Genomic DNA, 21,000 nt, shown 5'->3' with positions numbered 1-21,000 from the left:
TCTTTTGGTCTGTTAAATAGATGTGCCACTTTTTACAAGCCATGACTTTCACACTCTAATGTTTCACACCAACCCAGAAAACTGCTGAAATATGATGTATGAGCTCTCTCCTTCATAGGGCTTGAAATCCACACAGGACTTGAGGCGGAACATTTCTAAGGCAGAGAGGATGGCTCCTTTGGCATTGAGCTCTGCAAAAATCAGACAGGACGTGCATAAGAATTATTTAGACACAGAGAAAACCATGCCACTGTGTGAAATCCACAAAGGGTTATTGCAGAAGATTTGGTAGTAAATAGATCCTTTGGAAACTAAAACTGCATAATTAATCCTGGACATAAACATAGCATGCATATTAAATATGACTATAGAATAAGAACACACACAAGTGTATGTGGCTGGCTAAAACTGTTTGCTCTTTTCCTTTTCCCCCATTCCAGCAGAAATTTTGAGCTACCTCAGGAGAATCCTCTGGCAGAGCAGAAACACAAGTGGTTTGTGAGTTGCTCTGGCTTTGTATGCACAGATAAAGTACCTTGGAGAGAAGTAGTGAAAGTTGTGTTCCTTACCCCACACTACAAGGATAGTCCCACTAGCTCAAGGAAGAGAGCGTGGCTGAGGAAGGCTTGGGAGTTCTTGAAGCAGAAGAAGCACATGGGGTATATGAGAGATGACAGGGGAGGTGGTTCCTCTAGACAGCTAGTGCCACACGCTCATGGCCAAGGGAATAGCTTCTCTACCAGCACCGCAGAGCTAGAGGACCCAAGAACCAGGACAAGAGATGCTGACCAGTAGCTTGTGGTGACTATGACCAAAGATCAGATGTCTGTCCTTCCACCTAATGTGCACACACGTTAGCCCTTCATGGCATAACAAGGACAGGTAAGAGGAAGGTGTCACAGATAAAATGAGATTATATTCTGCTCTGAATGCAGATTTTCCTCCCAGCACTTCCCTAAAGATTGAAATCTCCCTTAAAAATTAAATGGAGTGATATGAAATTAAATCATCTTCCTCGCACATTTGATTTTGTGCAATCCCTCAAGGAATTTATAATTATTGGCAGTTTTCCAGGAATTTGTGACAGGTTTTCCTGGTACTTGCTTTCCTCAGTAGCCTACCATAGTGAAGATTCCACAGTGGTGACAGTATATCCAGGTCACTACAGAAATGGCTGTGGGACTGTTTGGTGATAGATGGTTGATGATAAATGTAAGGGGCATTTACAGCCACTCTATTCCATCCCATTGCACCAAAATCATACGTTGGGGGATGGACAAGCTCTTCAATGAATGGTGTTGGGAAAGCCGGACACTCACAAGCAGAAGATGGAAACTCAGCTTTTGCCTCTCACCCTATACTAAAGTCAACTCAAAGTCGATGAAAGACCTATTGTGAGGCCTAGCACTGAAACTTTCAGAAGAAAATATAGGGGAAACCCTGCAACAAATCAGTATAGGTGATGACATTTTTCTGTTAAGACCCTGGAAACAAGGACAACAAAGCAAACAGACAAGTGGAATTATATCAAACTAAAAACCTTTTGCACAGCAAAGGAAACAGTCGGTGTGCAGACACAACATACAGAACCAGAAGATTTTTTGAAATGACTCATCTGATAAAGCATTAATATCCAGAATATATGAGGACGGGGGATATAGCTCAGTGGCACAGTGCCTACCTGGCAAGTGTGAGGTCGTGAGTTCGATTCCCAGTACCAAAACCAAAACCAAAACCAAAACCAAAACACACACAAAAAAACTTACTACAAAATATATGAAGAACTCATAAAACTCCATAACAATTAAAAATGAGCAAATGGTGTGAATACACACTTCTCAGAAGAAGAGATGCAAATGGCCGACAAGCTCCAAAAAGAATACTCAACATCATTAGCCATCAGAAAATGCAAATCATAACAAATAGGTATCACCTTAGCCCAGTTAAAATGGCTACTGTAGAAAAGACAAAACATAAATGCTGGCAAGGATGTGGCAAAAAGGGAACTCTTACACTGTTGAAAATGTAAATTAGTGTAGCTATTATGGAGAACAGTATAGAAGTTTCTCAAAAACACTACCCTAGGAAGCAGCTATTTCACTTCTATATCCAAGGGGCAGGTATCAGCATATCAAAGAGTTTCCTGCACGTCCATATTTATTGCTGATTATTCACAATAACTAAGCTATGGAATCAGCTTAGATGCCTATTAAGAGATAAATGAAAAACTCTTTTTTTTTTTTTTTTGGTTTTTCTCCGGTACTGGGAACCGAACTCACGACCATGCGCTTGCCAGGCAGGCGCTTTTGCCGCTGAGCTAAATCCCCAGCCCAAGAGATAAATGAATAAACAAAATATGGCATATATCTACTCATCTATCTACAGTGGAATATTATTGAGCCATAAAAAGAAATGATATCATATCATTTGCAGGAAAATAAGGAGGACTGTAAGATTATGTCAAGAGAAATACAACAGGCACAAAAAGGCAAGTACCACATATTCTCTGTCACATGCGGGTGCCAGAAAAATGTTTGCCTGATTATAGAATAGAAATTACTAGAGGTGGGAAGCATGGTGGGGATGGAGAGAGGTTGGATCACAAGTACCAAAACACAGCTAGGCAGAAGCGACAGGTTCTAGAGTTGTGCCACACAGTGGGTAACTGTGATTCACGACAACGCATTATGCACTCTATGTTGAACTGGAAAGAGGCGCTTGCTCCAAGCACAGCATAATGACAAGGAGATGGAAAGATCAATGACTCCAACTGGATCTGTACGCACATGGTGAAATACCATACTGGGCTTCGTAAATATGTGCAACTGTTATGTGTGAATCAAAAAAATTTTAAAGTTTAAGAAGATGAAAAGGCTAACTACCTTGGTGTGATTATTACACATTGTCACACTGTATCCCATACTATGTACAATTGAAATAAGAATTCATTTTTAAAATTAAAAAAAGGAAGGCGAATAACCAACAAAGTAATTGTGGACACAGTCAGATAACAACAGCAAGAGTGCTGCAGGGTACCATGTGATTGCAACAGATCCATTCTGCAAGAAATGCTGCAGGAAGTGCTTCCAACAGAAGAGAGGGGACGTTAGCTGGGAATGGAGTCAGCAGGAGGAAGGAAGAGAACTAGGATTTGGGAGTACAAAAGTAAACAAGAAGATGATCATTTTTATTAATTATTCTAAAAAAACAACTAAGGTAAAAAAATGTGACACCATATTGTGAGACTTAGACAGTATATCAACAAAAGTATAATTTGATAACATCACAAAGGGAAGACATAAATGGAATTATGCTATTGTGAAATGCTTGCATTTTATGCAAATGAAAACATATTAAGTCTAAGGAGATTACCCCATACTGCATATGCATATTGTAACACCAAGGTAAAGCCTCGAAGAATAACACAAGGGATTGAGCCAATATCCAATAGAAGAATTAAAATGTTATAACTGATTAAACCAAGTGAGGAAAAGTATGGGGACTTGGGGGAGGGTGTGGTGGAACAAATACAAAACAAATATAGTTTAAGTCACAATAGATCAGTAATTGTAGTAAGTGCAAATAAACACTTTAATTAAATTCAGATAGCTGAATAAAAAGGGGGAGTATGAACATGTGAAATAAACACTTTTCTATTTTACATGTTTCCCTTGCAACAAAAGGGAGAAATTAATATGCTGGAAGTAGTATCCTGGTCCTATATACTGATTTACCTAAACAAACCCTTAAGTACACTTTTTTCAATGTTCTGATGCCAACTTGTTCTTCATGTTTCTCCCGATTTTATTAAAAGTTTAATTCATGCTACCGTCTTTCAATGATCCTTTCATACTCTTTCTCCGGCAGGTTAAGCAGCCCTAGTTTTGATGTATGGGGTGTGATCTAAAATCAAGGTGCATGGTTAAATGTTTAAAATTTATTACCGTAAATGACACTCCCATTGATCCCCCTCAAAAACATACCACCCCCTACTTTGAATACATTTATCCCATCCTTCTCTCCACTTTCAGAAGCAGCTCTGGAAGTCCTCTTTCATGTCTTTACTTCTGCTGTCATGGCTGCCTCGGCATCCTAAATTGATTCTAAAAGTTGATCTTTCATGGTTATTTTGACTTTGAGGAAGAGTCAGAAGCTGCATAGGGCCAGATCTGGTGAAGAAGGTGGATGAGGACAGAGCAGCATGTTTTTACAAGCGTGCCTTTCCATTTGATGGTGCTCAACAGCAGCACTCACCATATTTTTTTTATTGCACTTCATAAAGACACTCATGAAAGGGGACTTTCAGAACTGCTTCAGAAAGTGACAGGAACAATGGGATATATGTGTTCCAGTCATGGGCAGAATATTTTGCGGGAGGTTCATGGCAATGCGTCTTTTACTGTAATAATTTTTTCAACTTAGACATTCACTGTATTTTTTATCAGAACTCATAATGTCATGTCTTTTTTCCTGTGAAATAAATAATCACCAGTCTGAGAAACCCTTTCATATACCAGAGGTTGCTCCCAGTGTGAAGCTAAAGATCAGGAAGAGGGAGAGAGAAGTCAAACCAATGGGTCCTGCGAGAATGATGCTATTACCCAGATTGTCCGCCAGGATGTACGGGATGGGGAACGTCCATCTGGCAGTTGGGTCCCTCAGGCCATTTCTTGATTTCTGTAAAAACAAAAGCAAAGAGGTCATCCTCAAGGTCATCTTGATTTCTCCTTCACTAAACTCTCACACCACAAAGAATATATCAAGCAATTTACACAATTCTGTGGCATTTGTCTGCTTTTTATAAAAGCAATAGAAATTCTGTAGAGAAAAATTGGAAACTTCAGAGAAATTATAAAGAACAAAATAAGGAGAACAAACTAAGGGTCTGTGAGCTACCACAAACACATTGTCCTACTCCCTTTTGTCATATTCTTTGCTTGTTGGGAAAGCAGAGCAAATAAGCCATTGTAGATTCTTTTGTGCTGTTTACTTGTTTTTCCTCTGTGTTTGTCCCTGTCAGCTATAGTGAAAGTCCTTGTGGGCACAGGTTATAGATTAGAATTCTTTCTTCTGCATGCTGTTCCAATCCAGCTGTCCCCCCATTGGTGTATCCAGTTCTCAGGGACATTATTTTGTGCAGGTACTCACCGGCAGAAGGATGTCCCCTTGAAAGAGGTCCAATCCTGCAGCTGCATGTGGATTAAAGAAAGAATAGTTGAATGAACACTACTCAGAGTCATCTTCCACAATACAATTAAGTTTTGCTATAATAAATCTTCCATTTTAATTATGATGTGATAAATCTCTTTGAAACAATGCAAAGATTCCCTCTAATTCACCACATGTGAATGGTTATAAGCACCAAAGATTACCGTGTTGTGTTTTCAATATTGAAACAAGAATGCTTGTCCAAGAATCTGAGAGGTAGGCTACAAAAGACCTGAGTGATCATGGATGCTAAACCTCCTATTTCAAAGGAGGCAATAGGAGTTTGAGACCGGAAGTGATGAGCTGGGGAGACAGGAATTGGTAAGCTAGAGAGACAGGAAGTGATGAGCTGGGGAGACAGGAAGTGATAAGCTAGAGAGACAGGAAGTTATGAGCTGGGTGACAAGAAATGATGAACTGGATGGGAATCTGCGACTACAAGGAAAGTCCATACTCCTGTGCCCCCAGGCTGGGCCTTTGTGCTGTCACACTGTTGCTGGGAAAATTGAGTCAATAGTAGCTAGGAGCTCAGGAGAAAGGAGATTTTATTTAATGCTGGTGGTCCCCAGAGGGGTATCCTCCAAAGTCCGAGTTGCTGATTACAGAGCTATTCTTTTTATAGGGTGATGAGCGGGAGTTACAAAAAACTAAGATAAACATAGCTAAAGGCCATGGTACAATGGGTAACTTGTGGCGACCACAGCTGTAGGTAGCAAAGTTGTTTTTAGCACATTCACAGAAGTTTCAGTTTGAGAACAAATCATATGATCTTTTAGCTGAGTTCAGTGCAGAGAACAGAATGGCTGCCAATGTACTGAACAAAATGGCTGCAGTTAGCTCAGGAATTCTGCTTTAACATTGTCCTGCCTCTGATCCTGGGCAGACGGCTGGCCTTGGTCTCTCCCATGAAAACATGAAGGACCCCAGAACCAAGTCTTTGCCCTGTGACAAGGAGATCAGCAGAACATGATAGAGCCTTCAAGTCTGAATCTCCAAGCTTCTGCTTCTGACACTCAGCAAAGGAAATTCCAAATGCAGGCTTCCCTCGATCCTGGCCTCACACTGTTTCTGAAAAAAGGAATCTTAACCAGGAAGTCTTTGTGGGAAAACTTCCCTGGCTCCAAAGAACATCACTCTCATAACCCTCACTTGATTGGTAGAATCCTCCATGAAGCACAGAGAGCTTCAGAGGGACATTTTCTGTGATGCCCTAACTTATAACTGCTTCACAGGGCAGAAGGGGTCCTATGGGCAAAGCAATGGCCTTTTAAAATTGGGGTCCATGTGCACAAGGGACACCAGGAGGTGCTAGGTACTGACTAAGCTCTTCCTGTCTCTCATCTCCTGATATACATTTTTCCTAGCTTGTTTGACCTGTTCATGTGATAAGAGGACCACAAATACCACAGACAGTGATAACACAGTTGGCTCAGTCAGAAGGACCCACATTGGAGGTGTGAGTCCATTCATCTCCTACCCAGGCTTGTGGGGAGCAAAAGCCTGTGTTTTCCTAGGATGGGAGGGGGCTCTCCCAGAGAATGTAACTAGCTCATTCTGTCCTTAACCGTAGGGCTGGCTCAGCACAGATGGGGTCCTGGGGTCCCGTGTCGTGTAGAAGTATGTGTCCGGTGCAAGTGAGATGCATCTACTCTACCTAGAGCTTCAGGGTCTCCATCTGATTAACACCTAATGTGTCTTCAGCCATGAGAATGGGAGGATACCGCAGGGGACAGGACAAAACTGTAAGAAGATGGCATTCTTAATTAGAAGAGACACATGAACAGACAAATGTGGAATAAGACAGATGGTGAACAAAAAGCATAATGAAAAAGCCATGAAATATGACAAAGGGAGAAGAGTGTTGAGGCAGGGAGGATTGCTGTTATACCCTGGGCAGTCAGGGCAGGCCTCCCAGGGGAGGTGGCCTTAAGCAGAAATCTGGTGGAAGGAGTGGGAGGCAGAGGCAAGAGCAGATAGAAAGGTCCTATGACTTGGAGCAGGTTCATCTGCTGAGCTTGCGCCTGGGGCCTCTGACCCCACAAAGCACTCCTTTCTAATAAGTGTCAAGATGGTGTGAGTGCCCAGGTGGTGACCACACAGGAATGGCCAGTTGTGAAACTGCGTTCAGAATGGCTGGGACGCTCTAGGAAGAAAGAGCAGCATGGGAAAGTAGAGGTCAGAGGAGCAGCCAGGTCAGCTCATGTGGAGTTGGCATCCCCTTCCTCTGCCCAAATGGAGACACTGATTCCACGGCCTGGGTGGGGCTCATAGTGCTAAGGGCACAGGCGATGGAGGCTGAGGACTGCACTTTGAGAGTCCAGGTTGTCACTTGTGCTGTGTGTTGGAAGAGAAGTTACCAGAGGCTGGGAGTGAGAGGATCCAAATGCTATTGGAAGGACAGCTCTGTTCCCATGGCGTGCAGCCATCTTTGGGGTGAACCAGAGCGGGGGGCAGAGATGGGGCCCCTGGACAGACAGGGCAGCTACAAGGTGACCCTGGCCTGGTGGAGCAGTGATAAAATGTGACTATGTGTCTAACAACATCTGCTGACAGATGGCAAGTAAGGTGTGGGAGAGGCAGGAGCTTGGGGCTGCTCTGCAATTCAGAGCCTAAAATCTAGAAGGAAGACAGTTTTGCTTAAATAAAGAAGATGGAGAAGAACAGGCCTGGGAATGGAGGATGGCTACATCAGCATTTTGAGGTTCAGAGAAATGGTAGGAAAAGGTGACAACTCTCTCTGCGTGATTATGTCTCCCATCTGTGATGATAAGAGTTTGCCACGCAGTTCAACCAATGGCTCCTGGTGTCTGGCCTGGAATGGCCTGAAAGAGGTGGCTCCATAGAAAGAGAGACTGTGTCCCCAGCTCACAGTCAGAGGTGGTGATGAGGCCAAGGAGTAAGAAATGCTGAGGTAGAACTGATTTCTACTCCAGAGATAAGGAAGAAAGGAAGAAAGTTCTGATTCTCATCTCAGCCCTGTTTTACTCAACAGTGGGTCTCTGAGTGATAGACACCCGTACTGCCGGACTCTCAGGAGAGAGATTTTGGTACCTGGCTCTGAAGCCTGGGGACCATCCACCTGCTCAACCCTTTGGTTTGGTAACTCAATCCACTCTGTCCGTGTCGCCATCTCCCAGCAATTCCAATTAAACATCAACTAGCTGCCGTCCTTGCGAATGGGACACAGCATACAAACATAACACTTATGTCCTATTCAAATCACACTGAGCTGTTGAGATATGAGTCAGGAGGCTGGAGGTGGCTTCAAGACAAGAGCCTGTGACCTTAGGAAAGTCACTGCAGCCATTCAAAAGTCCCATGCCTTCCTACAGAAGGAAGGCAGCCTTTACCCTGGCACAAGATTTGACAAATTAAGATGCAGACGGGGAAGAAACCTTTCTAAATTAAGGTGTTATGGTCATGAACACCTCTGCTTCCACCCATCCCAAACAAAGACACCAAAATATAGATGCTTCTCTCATTTCAGAAGAAGAACTCAGAGGAAAGAGACCAGACCAGAGACTATCCCAGTAATAGATGAGACCCTGCATTTCTTCAAGAACTATATTCATGAACAAGATGACCAATCAGAAATACAGTCACACTCTTCTCGAAGTCCCATGCCAAACAGCTGTAAGGACATTTGATGGGCTGGTAAGGCAGATGGGGTCTTTTCCCCCACTAAATATAACTACAGGCTTATTCTTTATCATGTCTTTTAGCAAGCAGAATAAACACACATTTTCATTTCCCTTTGTTTTTCAAAATAGAAACTGGGAAAATGAAATTTTCATAATTAAAGAACTTATTAGGTGTCTGTGTTTGTAAATCCCAGAAGGATGCATCAACTCTTCAAGAAAATCTGATCTGTCTTCCTCCTACCACACTGCCATTGATCAGAAACTTTAAATCCTAATGCAGCACCAATAAATATGGCTTCCCACATGATACACAGAGCAGGGCTATGAAGGTTTACACATTTTACCAATCCCATCCCTGGGCTGTAAGTTATTCCAAAACATTAACAATGTAGAATTGAACCCACCTAAGTTGATTTTTGAAATATCCTTCTGTTCACCAAAATCCACATCCTGCCCTGTTAAAAGTGAGAGAGAAATAGTTACGACTGATGCTGAACGAAAGAGACAGAGTTCAGAAACTGTACCCATGCAAATTGATTCTTACCATTTCCATTAGAAAGATGTTTAATCTGCAAGGAAATGAACATAGAAAAAATGGATAATTTATATGAGAATTGGTATATCTAAATATAAGGAGCAGAATTCTACTTACCGATACAGCTCCTATGTGAGCAAAAAGCAAAACAAAGGAGAGAATGCAAGTGGCTCTAGCCCAAACCATCCTTGCAAATGAACTGATTTTAGCATAGACACCTTGTCATAGATACCTATTGGACCTTGCCCTGATTGTCATATTAGAAACTTTGACCCTGTCATATGTGTGTAGTGTTTAAAAGTATAGTCAGAGATGATGTCACTAACCCTTTCATGGGCAGGTACAGGACTACCTTAAATACTCCCATGTCAAACTGGGGAAAATTTGGAAAGTAGCACTGAAGTTATTATATATGTATACACCAGAGGAAACTGTTCAGCTGACAAATAAAACATACCCTCACAAAAGAAATAAAAATAACCGGTAAAATAATGAAAGTGCACTTAAATCTAATAAAAATCAGTTTTGTAGAAATGTTATAAATCAGTTATTAAAGGACATAAAAAGACATATCTTCCTCACCATATTCTCTCCTTTTGTGTGTATGTATGTTTGTATGAAATACTTATGAATTATTCTGATGTGAGTTTATAATTTTAAAGAAAATTCAGCAAATATCCTAACAAGGATTTTGTGGAACTTGCAAAACTGACAGTTTTTGATATTTATGTGAAAAGGCTAAACTTCCAAAATTAAATGAGAAATTTTTGAAAAGGAAGAATATAAAGGATTTTCCCTAACAGAATAATCAGAATTGTTATAAAATTCAACAGAGACAGGCATTTGTGAGAAATAACCAAATACCACCAGGCACATTCTGGTCTCTTAATAATACTATTGGAACACTAGTGTTTTCATAGGAATAATACATTAAATTCTTATACCCCTCATTATTCACAAAAATAAACTCTAGATGGATTAAAGGTTCAGATACACAAACCTAAATTTTGGAGAAGAAAATATTGGAAAATGTTTTTAACCTTGAGATCAGGAAAGATTTCTTAAGCAAGAGGAAATAGGGTTAGAAACTGATAAGAAAAAAAATAAATTTGACTACACCAAATTCAATCTTCTTTATGATAAATACACAACAGAATTAAATACAAATTGCAATATTCATAATACATAAAAGTGTTTAAAAATAAGTATCTTGTGCTCGGTTCAGCAGAACATACACTGAAAATAAGTACCCAGGAAATATAAGAAATTCCTGCAAGACAGTAAGAAAAAAGATAAATATATGACTTAGGACAAAAGTGGGCAAAAATTATGAATAGGAAATTCATGTAGGAGAAAACTGAAGTAGCCAATAAACATAAGAAGACTTTCTTTTTCTTTTTTTTAATAACAAGATTTTCAACCTCACAATCAGAAAGAAATGTAAATTCAAATGACAATGAAATGCCAACTCATGTTCAGACCAGCTTAAAGGAAGAAAGCAGGCAGTACAAAGGGTTAAGAACAAGGAAATAGGCTCCTACCCTGCTGGCGGGACTCATGTGGCCATTTGATGCTATGTAATAAAGTTGAAATATACGTCATTTATAGGCTAGAAACTCCCAATTACATTAGTGGAAAATGCTCATATGTGCAGCACATTTTGGTAGTAGTAAGAAGTGGAAAATGTGTTTATACTGGAAGAAAAATAAAGTATGGGGCATAAGCACAGATAAACGCTTTAACAGCCAGCTCTGAAAATAGTAAGGATTCCTTTGCAGTGTTTGCTGCTAATGGAAATAATCATTTCCTATGGTGTGTAAATGGTCCCTGCTCAATGTTAAGCTATTGGCACTGCGTCACTGGTGTGCTGGGAAGAGATGGATATAATGAACTGTGTGTGCCGGACACAGTGCTACGTGATGTCCCCTGTCTCCTGCTTTTGAGTCTGTGATGTCAGAGCCCGCATTTCCCCCTAACACCCTTCCCAGGGGCCTGCATTTCCCCTTCCCAGCTGAGCAGGGCTCAGTGTTGGGGAGCATTTCAGGGGCAGCACTGCCCATCAGGAGGCCTCTCATGGGGTGGATGCCATGAGCAGAAGAGGTCTAGGGCTGGTGTCCCACAGCCCTTCGTGATGAGGTCAGTGGTGATGGAGAGCTGCCATACCACCTTTCATGCTGGGAGCCACCGATGTTTTCCAGCAGATTCCAAACTCGTTCAACAACGAAGATAACTCGTCAGCAAACACAATCTGTATGTCTTAAAAAATCAGCGAGGAGGACCTGATAAATGTTAGCTTAATAAAAATAATTGGCCATGAGAGTTGGGGAAAAATAGTTTATTGACCTTTATTTCTTCAATATATTATCTTATTTTTCTCAAATTCTGAAGCAGGAAGGAGGAGAGTGACTATTTACTGATTTTGGAGGCCAGGAAGTAGGGGTTGGTTTGTTTTTCTAAAGAAAAACAGTGATGCTCTTGCTTTGGTAAATATGCTTTATTAAATCGCAGGTGTTCAGACTTCGAGCAGGTTAAGAGTGGGGCTATCTGGTTCCTTCCAACTTCACCTGCTTCCTGCCAGTTATGCTTTTTGTCATTTGCTTCCTTTCTGGACCCATCCAATCCACACACCATGTGGATGGCCTGAGATCTCACCTCTACCGTGGGCTCATGGGTAAAATTAGTAGTAATTCCTACTTCGCAGGGCTCGTGGAAAGATTCAAGACAATCTGTGCAAGCCACAGTTTCCAGAAACACAGGGAAGCGCTCTGGGACAGGCTCCTGGGAGAACAGGAGCAGGACCGTGGCTCAGCGCCCTCCTTGCTCCATGGACCCAGTGATGACAGTGCAGGTCTCCAGCAGCCACACTGGCCCTGACATTTCCTTTATGGTCTTGACTGCAGTGTTAATGAGTTACCTATTACTTGCAATTCCAGGCACTTCATTACCCAGGATGTCTAGGAGAGAGGCTACAGCCATAAGTTCTTGGCTAGAAAGTTTATGGTTTTGCAGTTAAAAAGTAAACTGTGTCCTGCAGCACAAGGTCCACATTCGTTTTCCACCACAGGCCCCCGTGCCTAGCACATAGCAGGCAGTTAGTCCTCATACTGGGTAAACAATTTTTCTGTGCAGGGGCTAGAGAGATTGGCACACTGGACTCAGGGAGAATGTTTTACAAGCTCATCGGCTGGGAAAGTGGGGGGAAGCTAGAGGAGGAAGATTTGGCTCTTGAAAGTGGCCAGTGTCCCCATCCCATAAAAGTCGAGGTCTCTCTCAAGCTAACCCTGGAGGCTTGAGAGTCCACTCCTCCCATTTCTCCTGAAGACGTCCTTTTCTCCCCTCTTCCTCCTCTTCCCAAGCTCTTGGGAGACAGTCCCTTCACACAAAGCCCTGCCCTCAAATGCTGTCCCCTGACTTCTTACACAAGAGGCCTCACAGTTCATCCCGAGTGACCCTTGTACCTAAAGTTCTCAAAAGCAAGTAGAACAAGAGCCAGCAAACATTTTTATGAGGGGTCCAAGAGAATGGATGTCAAGCTGAGAGGCTGTGTGATCACTGGTGTGGCTGTTTAACTCTCCTGAGTGGCATTGACAGTGACAGAAAGGAGGAGCTTGTCTGTGTCCAATAGAACTTTATTTACAAACAGCAAAGGCTCACAGCTTCCTGACCACTGGTTTTTAGAGAACTGACCCCTTACATGGTAAAGACAGACAGTGGTGAGTCACAGAGGAAGCAAAAGCAGCATCCAGTGTGTACCTAGTACTCACTGCAGGCCAGGCACCATTCTAAGGACTTGACACATAGTTACTCATTTAATTCTCCCAATAGTCCTGTAAGCTGGGCACTGCTATTGTCCCTACTTTACAGACTAAGACACTGAGACACAGAAACTTTCTCAAGAACACATAGACCCCAGCCAGTGCTCTAACCTGCTACTAATTTGCCAGTATGTCAATGTGGATTAGTTACCCCAAGAATGCCCCTGTCAGGAGGCCCAGCTGGACATGGCATGTGGAGAAAAGATCAAACACTTGGGCTTCATGGGGTGAAGGGGAGATATGTCTGGGTTGGGCTTTTGGTGGAATCATCATGATTCTTAGGAGAACTGGGTTCTACAGCATGGAAGTCAGGCGCGAGGAAGCAGACTGACCTTGCAAAAGGGTCACTTCATCGTTACCTGGAAAGAACTTCCTGGTCCTGTGAGGATCTGAGACCCTCACCACTTTGAAGGAGATAGTGTTGGTCACCCAGTAGGGCTGTGCCATACACAGATGCGATGTCTCTGAGAGGTGACACTGGGCAAAGAGGGGGTGGGGCTGTTTGGAGATTTTGTGTGTGTGTGTGTGTGTGTGTCCGAGAAAAGTCATTTGGTTTTGAGGTCTTTTAAATAGAAACAAGATGACAGCAAAGCCACATACATAACTTGATCCAGAGAGCAAGGGGATGAGCTTTTAGAGAACAAACAGGACTTGTAATCCCACTTTCCTTTGGAAACTACAGAATTGTTTGGGGCACAGCTGATGCTTTGGTGCAAGTGACCAACAGCTACACTCATGGCCAGCTGTACAGTCTGCCACATCGACTGTGGTCTGATTGAGGTGACAAGGAGAAGGTAACAGAGCCCCTGGGGTGTTGGATTATGGGACATTCCTATGGTAACTGATTAGATTTGATGGACTGGTAAATTAGTAGTGGGTCCATTGATCTTCATGCACTGCATCAAATTTTTTCATTTAAGTTCATCTTCTAGTTAGTGAGGGCAGAAAGGGGAAGACTACAGTGGCAGCTCTCTCTAGAGTGATGTGACAAGTCACCTACCCATGAAGAAAGTGTGCAGACATGCAAGGAGGACCATCAGTGGCTAGTGGCCATGCAGGTGGGCACTGGGCTAGGTCACTCAACAAAGCAGGAAAGGAAGAAAGCCAGCCACACCTTGGATTCTCACTGGGATTTCTGTGAATAGCAGTTTGGCAACCTCCTATGAAGTCCTTTGCCTTGAACGGCATTTCTTATCATTGAATAATAGCAATTATTATACAACCGGATGACTTCCTTGGCACCTAGTTTATGGCAGGGATGTAAATTGCTGTACATAGGCTATCTGATGTAGGGTCAGAATTGTGACTGACCCTGACAAAGTTAAGGGTAATGTGCAGAAGTTCGAAAATATCTAATAGAGAAATCAGTTAAGGGTGGGTTCTCTTCCTAGCTCAAATTTGCCAGGGGAAAGAGCCATGGGCTAGTATTTCTGCCCTCATGGAGCTTGGAGGGAAGTAGACACCTTGGGGAGGCAGCTGCCTGTCAGCATCTCAGTAGATCTCAAAGTAAAAATAGAGCAGCTGGCAAATAGATGGATAAATTGTGCTCTACTCATAGGTCATGACAGAAACCTACTGGAATAGAACACACAGTAGGATACTCTTGCCTTGGGATGCTTCTCAGCAATTAAAAGCCATTGAACAATTATTTTGTGTAGCTACATGGATCAGTTTCAATTGTGCTATGCCAAGAAGTCAGACATTAAATCCACAGCCCATAATTTCATTTATTAAATACAAGGAAAGGCAAAACCATAGGAATAGAATCTAGGTCAATGGATGGCAAAAGCTCAAGGTGGAAGGAGACATAGGACTGCAACACAAAGAAACTTTGAGGGCTGATGGAAATGTCACATCTTCATTGGGACATTGGTCCTTACACAACTGTATAAACTTGTCAGAAGCCATGGGATGATACACTTAGAAATGGCTAATTTAATTGCAAATTACACTCCCACAAAGTTGACTTTAAAAAAATTAAGAACCGCATTCTGCCACAAACCAGCATGGTTCTTGATGTTCCCTGGAAAAAAATGGTGGGAGAATGAAGAAATAAAGATAAGAGACAAAAGCTGAGGTCAGGTGGAGCCCTCTCTCCTGATGGGAGGAAAGGAACTGCCCAAGGAATGCAGCACATTTATTTATATACTCAGGAGGTTGATATCAATTTCAACTTCTCTGGCAAGCAACCTGTTTGCAAGCTGGAACAGCTAGTTGTTACGCAAGTGCTCTACTAATGAACTATCTCCCCAGCCCTGGAACAGCTTGTTCACATGGCTCAAGGAGCAATCCATGTCCTTGGGGCTGGTTTTGTCTTAGCCAAGCACATGTGATTGACTTCCAGCTTCAGCCACTCCCTATAACATTGTACATCTTCCTATGATATATCCAATAACATTGGGAAAAATGCTGAATCTCTATTTTGATTCCTTTTATAATATGGACTAATGCCTCCTATTCTGCCTCTTTTATTGAGAGAGATTGAGAGAAGTCAAAGTGTACAGGTGAAAGGCTTTGTGATGTCTTAGATGCTATGTGACAATCTGACTTGTTATTGTTCCCTCATGGAGAAAGAACATTTGAGAGGTTTCATAATTTAAGAGATTTCATAACATTTTGGTTTTTGATGTCCTTGTGGAAAGGGCAGCCTCAGAGCATGAGCCAGAGCTCCCGAGTCTGGATTGGTTTTTTCAGAGGAGCCCTGTTGTCTGCTCTGTGTGTGGACCATCAAGTAGCCAAGCAGAAGAAAATAACATCTTTTGAAGATTTCTGCCAGCAACCGCGTATCCCTAAGCAAATAGTGAGCTCATGATCTCTGTGGCTGGATGCTGAGAGCGATCACAGATAGGTCCCAGAACATAGTATAGATGGTTATGGAGAGCCCTTTCCAGTCCTCATCCCAGTCTGAGAAGTTTATATCTGTGATCTCATGGAAAAGTTACTGGAATTCTAGTGGGTTAATTCCAATCTACCACTTCCAGTGCAACCCATGGTGAGAAAAAAGACACTAAGGCATATTTGTAGTTGTGAGGAACCAAGGGGGTCCTAAATCCAGATAGGATAATGACTCACTAGAACAAAGGCCTCAACCCAAGGCCAAACCTGTGTTTTATTAATTTGTGAAGAAGGGAGTGGCTTGAGGATGAGTGACTGTGAGAACTGTGGGAAGTAGGTGAGTAGTGTGAGCTTGGCAAGGTAGGAGGCCTGAAAACACCTCTGCAATATGCAGAGAGGGATATGCAGAAAGAGTAATCTGCATGACACAAGTGAGATAGTATCAAATGTTTTGGGGTTGGTGTTTCAGCTGTGCTGTGTAATCTTGTATGCCCTGGGAAGTTATAGCCTCTTATCTCGAGGCTGAATCCCAGCTGACAGCATGGAGTGCGGCTATTTATCCCACTCCTGGATCACACCTGTTTTCAAGGAGCTATTGGTGCAGGGTAACACTGCCCTGTCATCTTACTTCAAAGACTACACATTAGCAACTTGGCTGGACTGATTTTCTTTGCTTAAAGCCAATTGAAGGGATAAAGAAAAGTCCTAGCCAGCTCTGTACATATCAATGCATGGAAATAGGGCCAGGTTTAGTCAAGGTAGAGATAATTGCTCTTCTTTCAAGGAGAGTCGTCCAGGTGGTCCTCCACAAATGGTCAGCTTTGGGCTTAGAGCAGCTTCCCAGCTTTATCTACCAACTCTTTTCTTCTGTGCTGTCTCCTGAAGAAGAAACAGGCGTCTTTCTCAATTTGGAAAGCAGTTCTTCACCATCAGTTTCATTTGGTTGTACGCGTTCTACAGCTCAGTATCCAAAGCCATGCACACCAGGAAGGAACAAGAGTGGGATAGATGATTGGGCTCGCCACGTACACAGTGACCAGCATTTGGACCTGGTCACCCATACGCACGGGGCCCCTACAAATGGAGAACAGCTGTGACCTTCCTTTGCTCAAGCCCTTTAACTTTGCCTGAGAGTCATCTCTTCATGTACTGGCTGACATTGTGAAAGCATGTCTGTTGTGGGATATTTTTAAAATTTAAAAATTTAAATTATAAAAAAGTTAAAGCATCTTCACACTGTAAAAAATATAAAGAAGAGAAAAAAGGACACCATGAATGTCACTGTTGACATACTCTGTTTTTGTTATTTAAATATGCACATTTTATGATAATATAAGTACTTACCCAGTCAAACATGACCCTGAGGTCTTTCAAGGACTCACTGAGTTGGAATTTTAACAATTTTTTTTCCTAAATTTTCCTTCTGAAGAGTGCCCTTCAGGGCCGAATCCTCCCCAACAGGCCTTGACTAGTGCAGAGCCCTATCAAAAACTTTCTTACTGTCCTTGGCTGTCTTGGCTTTTTAAACAATGGTGTTCAGGTTTCTCAATATCTACCACCCATAGTTGTCAAATGCAGAAAATGAGAAGACAGAGCAGGAAAATGCCTACTTTAACCCCACTCCCTAAAATATTCACTGTTACACATAGATGTGTATTCTAGACTTTTCCCCAATACTTGCTTTTCTACCAAAAAAGAAGATCAGTTACATGAGGCTTGTAGCCTGGCTTGTAAATGCTGCCCGGTGTTGGCAGTTTTCAACAACAGCCACTTCAGTGCTGTCTGTAATTTTGTTAGGGACTATGCTGAAGACATCTGTCCAAGGCAGGGCTCCAGGAAGGGCAAATCCTTGCATTTGCAATGTTAGGACCTTAATATTGCCTTAGAACAAATTCAGAGAAGTGGAATTACTGAGTTACAATATGCAGAGTTATTTTGTTTTTTTAAAAAAGGAATGTGTTAGAGAAGGCTCCCAATTCTTCCACCCTCTGATGGCATCTCACAGAAATTTCCTTCAGCCAAAGACCTTACGGATGCAGGAATTTCCAGGGTACAGTGTAATCATACTATAGTTTGGTGAGTAAAAGTGGCAGACCTCTTAGGGACAGATTAAGCCAACTTTTGGTTTTGTCCTGGAGCCAGAATGGAGCCGGGTGTCTGGTACAATTCTGTCCCTTGATCTCTTTCAAGACCTATGCTGTCAGTTCCAGCTTCTGTGTCCCCACTCCAAATTCATGTGTTGAAGTCACAACCCTCAGGGTGGTTATACTTGGAGAGGGCGGGGGGGGGGCCCTAAGGAACTATACAGTTAAATAAAGTTACAGGGTTAGAGCCTTAAACCAATAGAATTAGTATACTTAGAAGGTGTGATCAAAATATACAGTGGTGGTTTAACTTCTAAAAAATTATTATAAGTAAAAGACATATTGCTCTGAGCTCCTGCCCCCCAGAATCTGCCCTCTCTCTATGAACACACTCATCCCATCATCTTGGCCTCTTACTGAAGCAGTTCTGGAAGTCTCCTTTCATATGTGTCTTTTTGAGGTGTGATGAAAAATATGGTGAATGCCCCTGTCGCATGACATCCAGTGGAAAGGCAGGCTCATAAAAACACCACGGTGTGTCTTCATCCGCCTTATTCAACAGTTGTACTGTGAAACTTCTGACTCTTCCTCAAAGTCAAAATGACCACGAAAGGTCAATGTTTTAAATCAGTTTGGGACACTAAAACAGTCATAACAGCACGATTAAAGATACTCTTGAAAGAAGACTTCAGAACTGCTTCAGAGAGAGACCAGAATAATGAGATAAGTGTGTTCACAGTGAGGGAAGAGTTTTGAGGGGGGTTCATGGCAATATGTCTTTTATTATAATAATTTTAAAATTTAAACATTCATTGTATTTTTTTGGTCACCTAGCATTATAAATAAGAGACACCAGAAAACATTCTTCCTCTTCACTTCTGTGAACTTTTGTTTTCTTTTATATAAAACAATGTTACACCTTGATGATACCATTTTTAAATTCTAAATTTTTATGTTGAACAATCTGCTAAGATTTTATTTGCTTTTACAATCCGTTTGTAAGGGTTAGTGAGCACATTCGTATTTCTACTCTGCAAGACTGCTTTAATGGCCTCTGATTAGATCGGCCTCATGTTGGTTTGTGGGTTCCACAAGGGGGCACCCACTTTCCACCAAACTGGTATCACATCCATGATTTCCGCAGCAACCGATCTGTCTCAGGCTTCCAGGAAGTTACTGTGAGCATGAGCTAACAGGCAGTGCAGATGTTAGTTCTAGCTTACGTAGATACTTCAAAAGGTAATTGTTACTGCAAATTTATTTTAAGTTTTTTTAAAAGACATTTGAGATTTTCATTATATTTGAAGGATGAAATACGTGGGATTTGCACAGAGGTGGATTTGACACCATAGAGAGGTGCCAGGTCCTGAACTTACAACTGTCCCACTTCATAGCCAGGTTTCCTAATTTTATCTGCTTGGTTGAATGCAGAGGGTTTTATGCAGGATAATTAACAAATAATGGAAATAATGGCAGACACTCTCTAATGTAAGCTATTGTTATTGGGCAGGAGTTTAATGCTAAACAATCAAAGCTCAGGATGTGTGTTAACTATCCTAATTATATTTACATATTTGTAGGGAAGCAGGTAAAATATAACCATAAAAAATTGAGTCTTTCATCTTGAAATTCCCATCAAAGTTTGCCACATAAAGAGCAAGTCTGCACGAAGCAGCAATACACTTTTTATGCTACAGGGTGACTTGATCAAAATGCTGCCTTCGAATCAAACTTTCACAGTATAAAACACTTTGTGGCTCAATTCACAAAAGCAAAACATTTTGGAGAGCAAATAAGCAGTCTCGAGGAAAGATTCTCCCAATTTTGAGACAAATTGATTTGCGGATCCACACTTACAGGCATTAGGTGAGTTAGAATGGGGACTGGTGATGGAATGGTGGGGATGGGGGAGCAGTAGCAGCAGGGATGAGGAAGGGGACAAGAAGAGCTGGAGACAAAGGGCACAGGAGGACAGGACAACTGGCAGCTGATGGGACCCAGGCGGCCGGCAGCATCCGGTCAGTTCCTCAGACCTGTCAGCAGCTGTAGGGAGGATGGACCAAGAAGAACACAAAAAGTTAACTACAAGGCAAGGCGGCCACTCAGAAGCCTGCTGTGGCATCACACAAAGAGGTCCAAGATGCTGGCCACAGGAAGAACTCCTTATCAGGGGTTGTAGCATTCTATATGGGTTTGAGTGACCTCAAGAAAGCTAATTCATGTTTCGGAGCTTCCGTTTCTTCAACTTTAGAATAAATATAATTAAATACCTCTCAGGGCATTGTAAGGATTTAACAAAGCAATATGCACAAAGTGCGTAGTAGTTGTGTAAAGACAGACTCTGCTATCACCAGCATCTTGCTGCTGTTCTCCCAGTCACTGTTATCTCTGTGTTACATGTCATCTATGTCATCTTCCTCCTGAGGCTTGATGACACCATCCCTCAGGAACGCTCCTGAATCCAGGGTGTCTGTGCCTCCATGCAGGCAGCTAAATAAAAAGAACAACACTTCCACAGCACAGCATGTGTCTACACTGTGAACAAACAGTTCCATTCCTGGGTGTTTACCAGCCCAAAATGAAGATACGTGTGAATAAAAAGGCCCGTGCTGAATGTTTACTGCATTTTTAGCTGCCATGGCCTCAAACTGGAAGTCACAGAAATGTCCATCAAACAGTGAGTAGATTAACAAATTGTATATTTATCCAGAGAATAAGCTATGGATACAGTCAAAAACCCATAAATCTCAAAAATGTGTGGAGTAAAGGAAATCCAACTTGAAAGAATGCACACTGATGATTTGTGATGAAGATAAGGAACAGGTCTAACTAACCTGCGGTGACAGAAATCAGAACAGAAGTTGGGCAATGATGAGGAGAGG

General features: G+C 42.1%; 1 protein-coding gene across 1 annotated transcript in view; it reads right to left on the bottom strand.

Annotated features, from left to right (window-relative positions):
* Mep1a (meprin A, alpha (PABA peptide hydrolase)) overlaps positions 1–20,757 on the bottom strand; it is a 34,032-nt gene extending 13,275 nt beyond the window's left edge. The window contains exons 1-6 of the mRNA XM_013516737.1: positions 20,688–20,757; positions 19,976–20,161; positions 9,254–9,304; positions 5,149–5,189; positions 4,602–4,677; positions 74–191 (exon numbers count right to left, since the gene is read on the bottom strand). Of these exons, the coding sequence (XP_013372191.1) occupies positions 74–191; positions 4,602–4,677; positions 5,149–5,189; positions 9,254–9,304; positions 19,976–20,161; positions 20,688–20,757 (542 nt within the window). The remainder of the gene's footprint in view (positions 1–73; positions 192–4,601; positions 4,678–5,148; positions 5,190–9,253; positions 9,305–19,975; positions 20,162–20,687) is intronic.
* Positions 20,758–21,000: the final 243 nt, after the last annotated feature.

Source organism: Chinchilla lanigera, unplaced genomic scaffold (genome assembly GCF_000276665.1).
Source record: "Chinchilla lanigera isolate Chin_1 unplaced genomic scaffold, ChiLan1.0 scaffold00036, whole genome shotgun sequence".
NCBI classification, from domain to species: domain Eukaryota; kingdom Metazoa; phylum Chordata; class Mammalia; order Rodentia; family Chinchillidae; genus Chinchilla; species Chinchilla lanigera.
The sequence above is the reverse complement of the archived record's forward strand: the minus strand, read 5'-3'. Positions and strand labels throughout refer to the sequence as shown.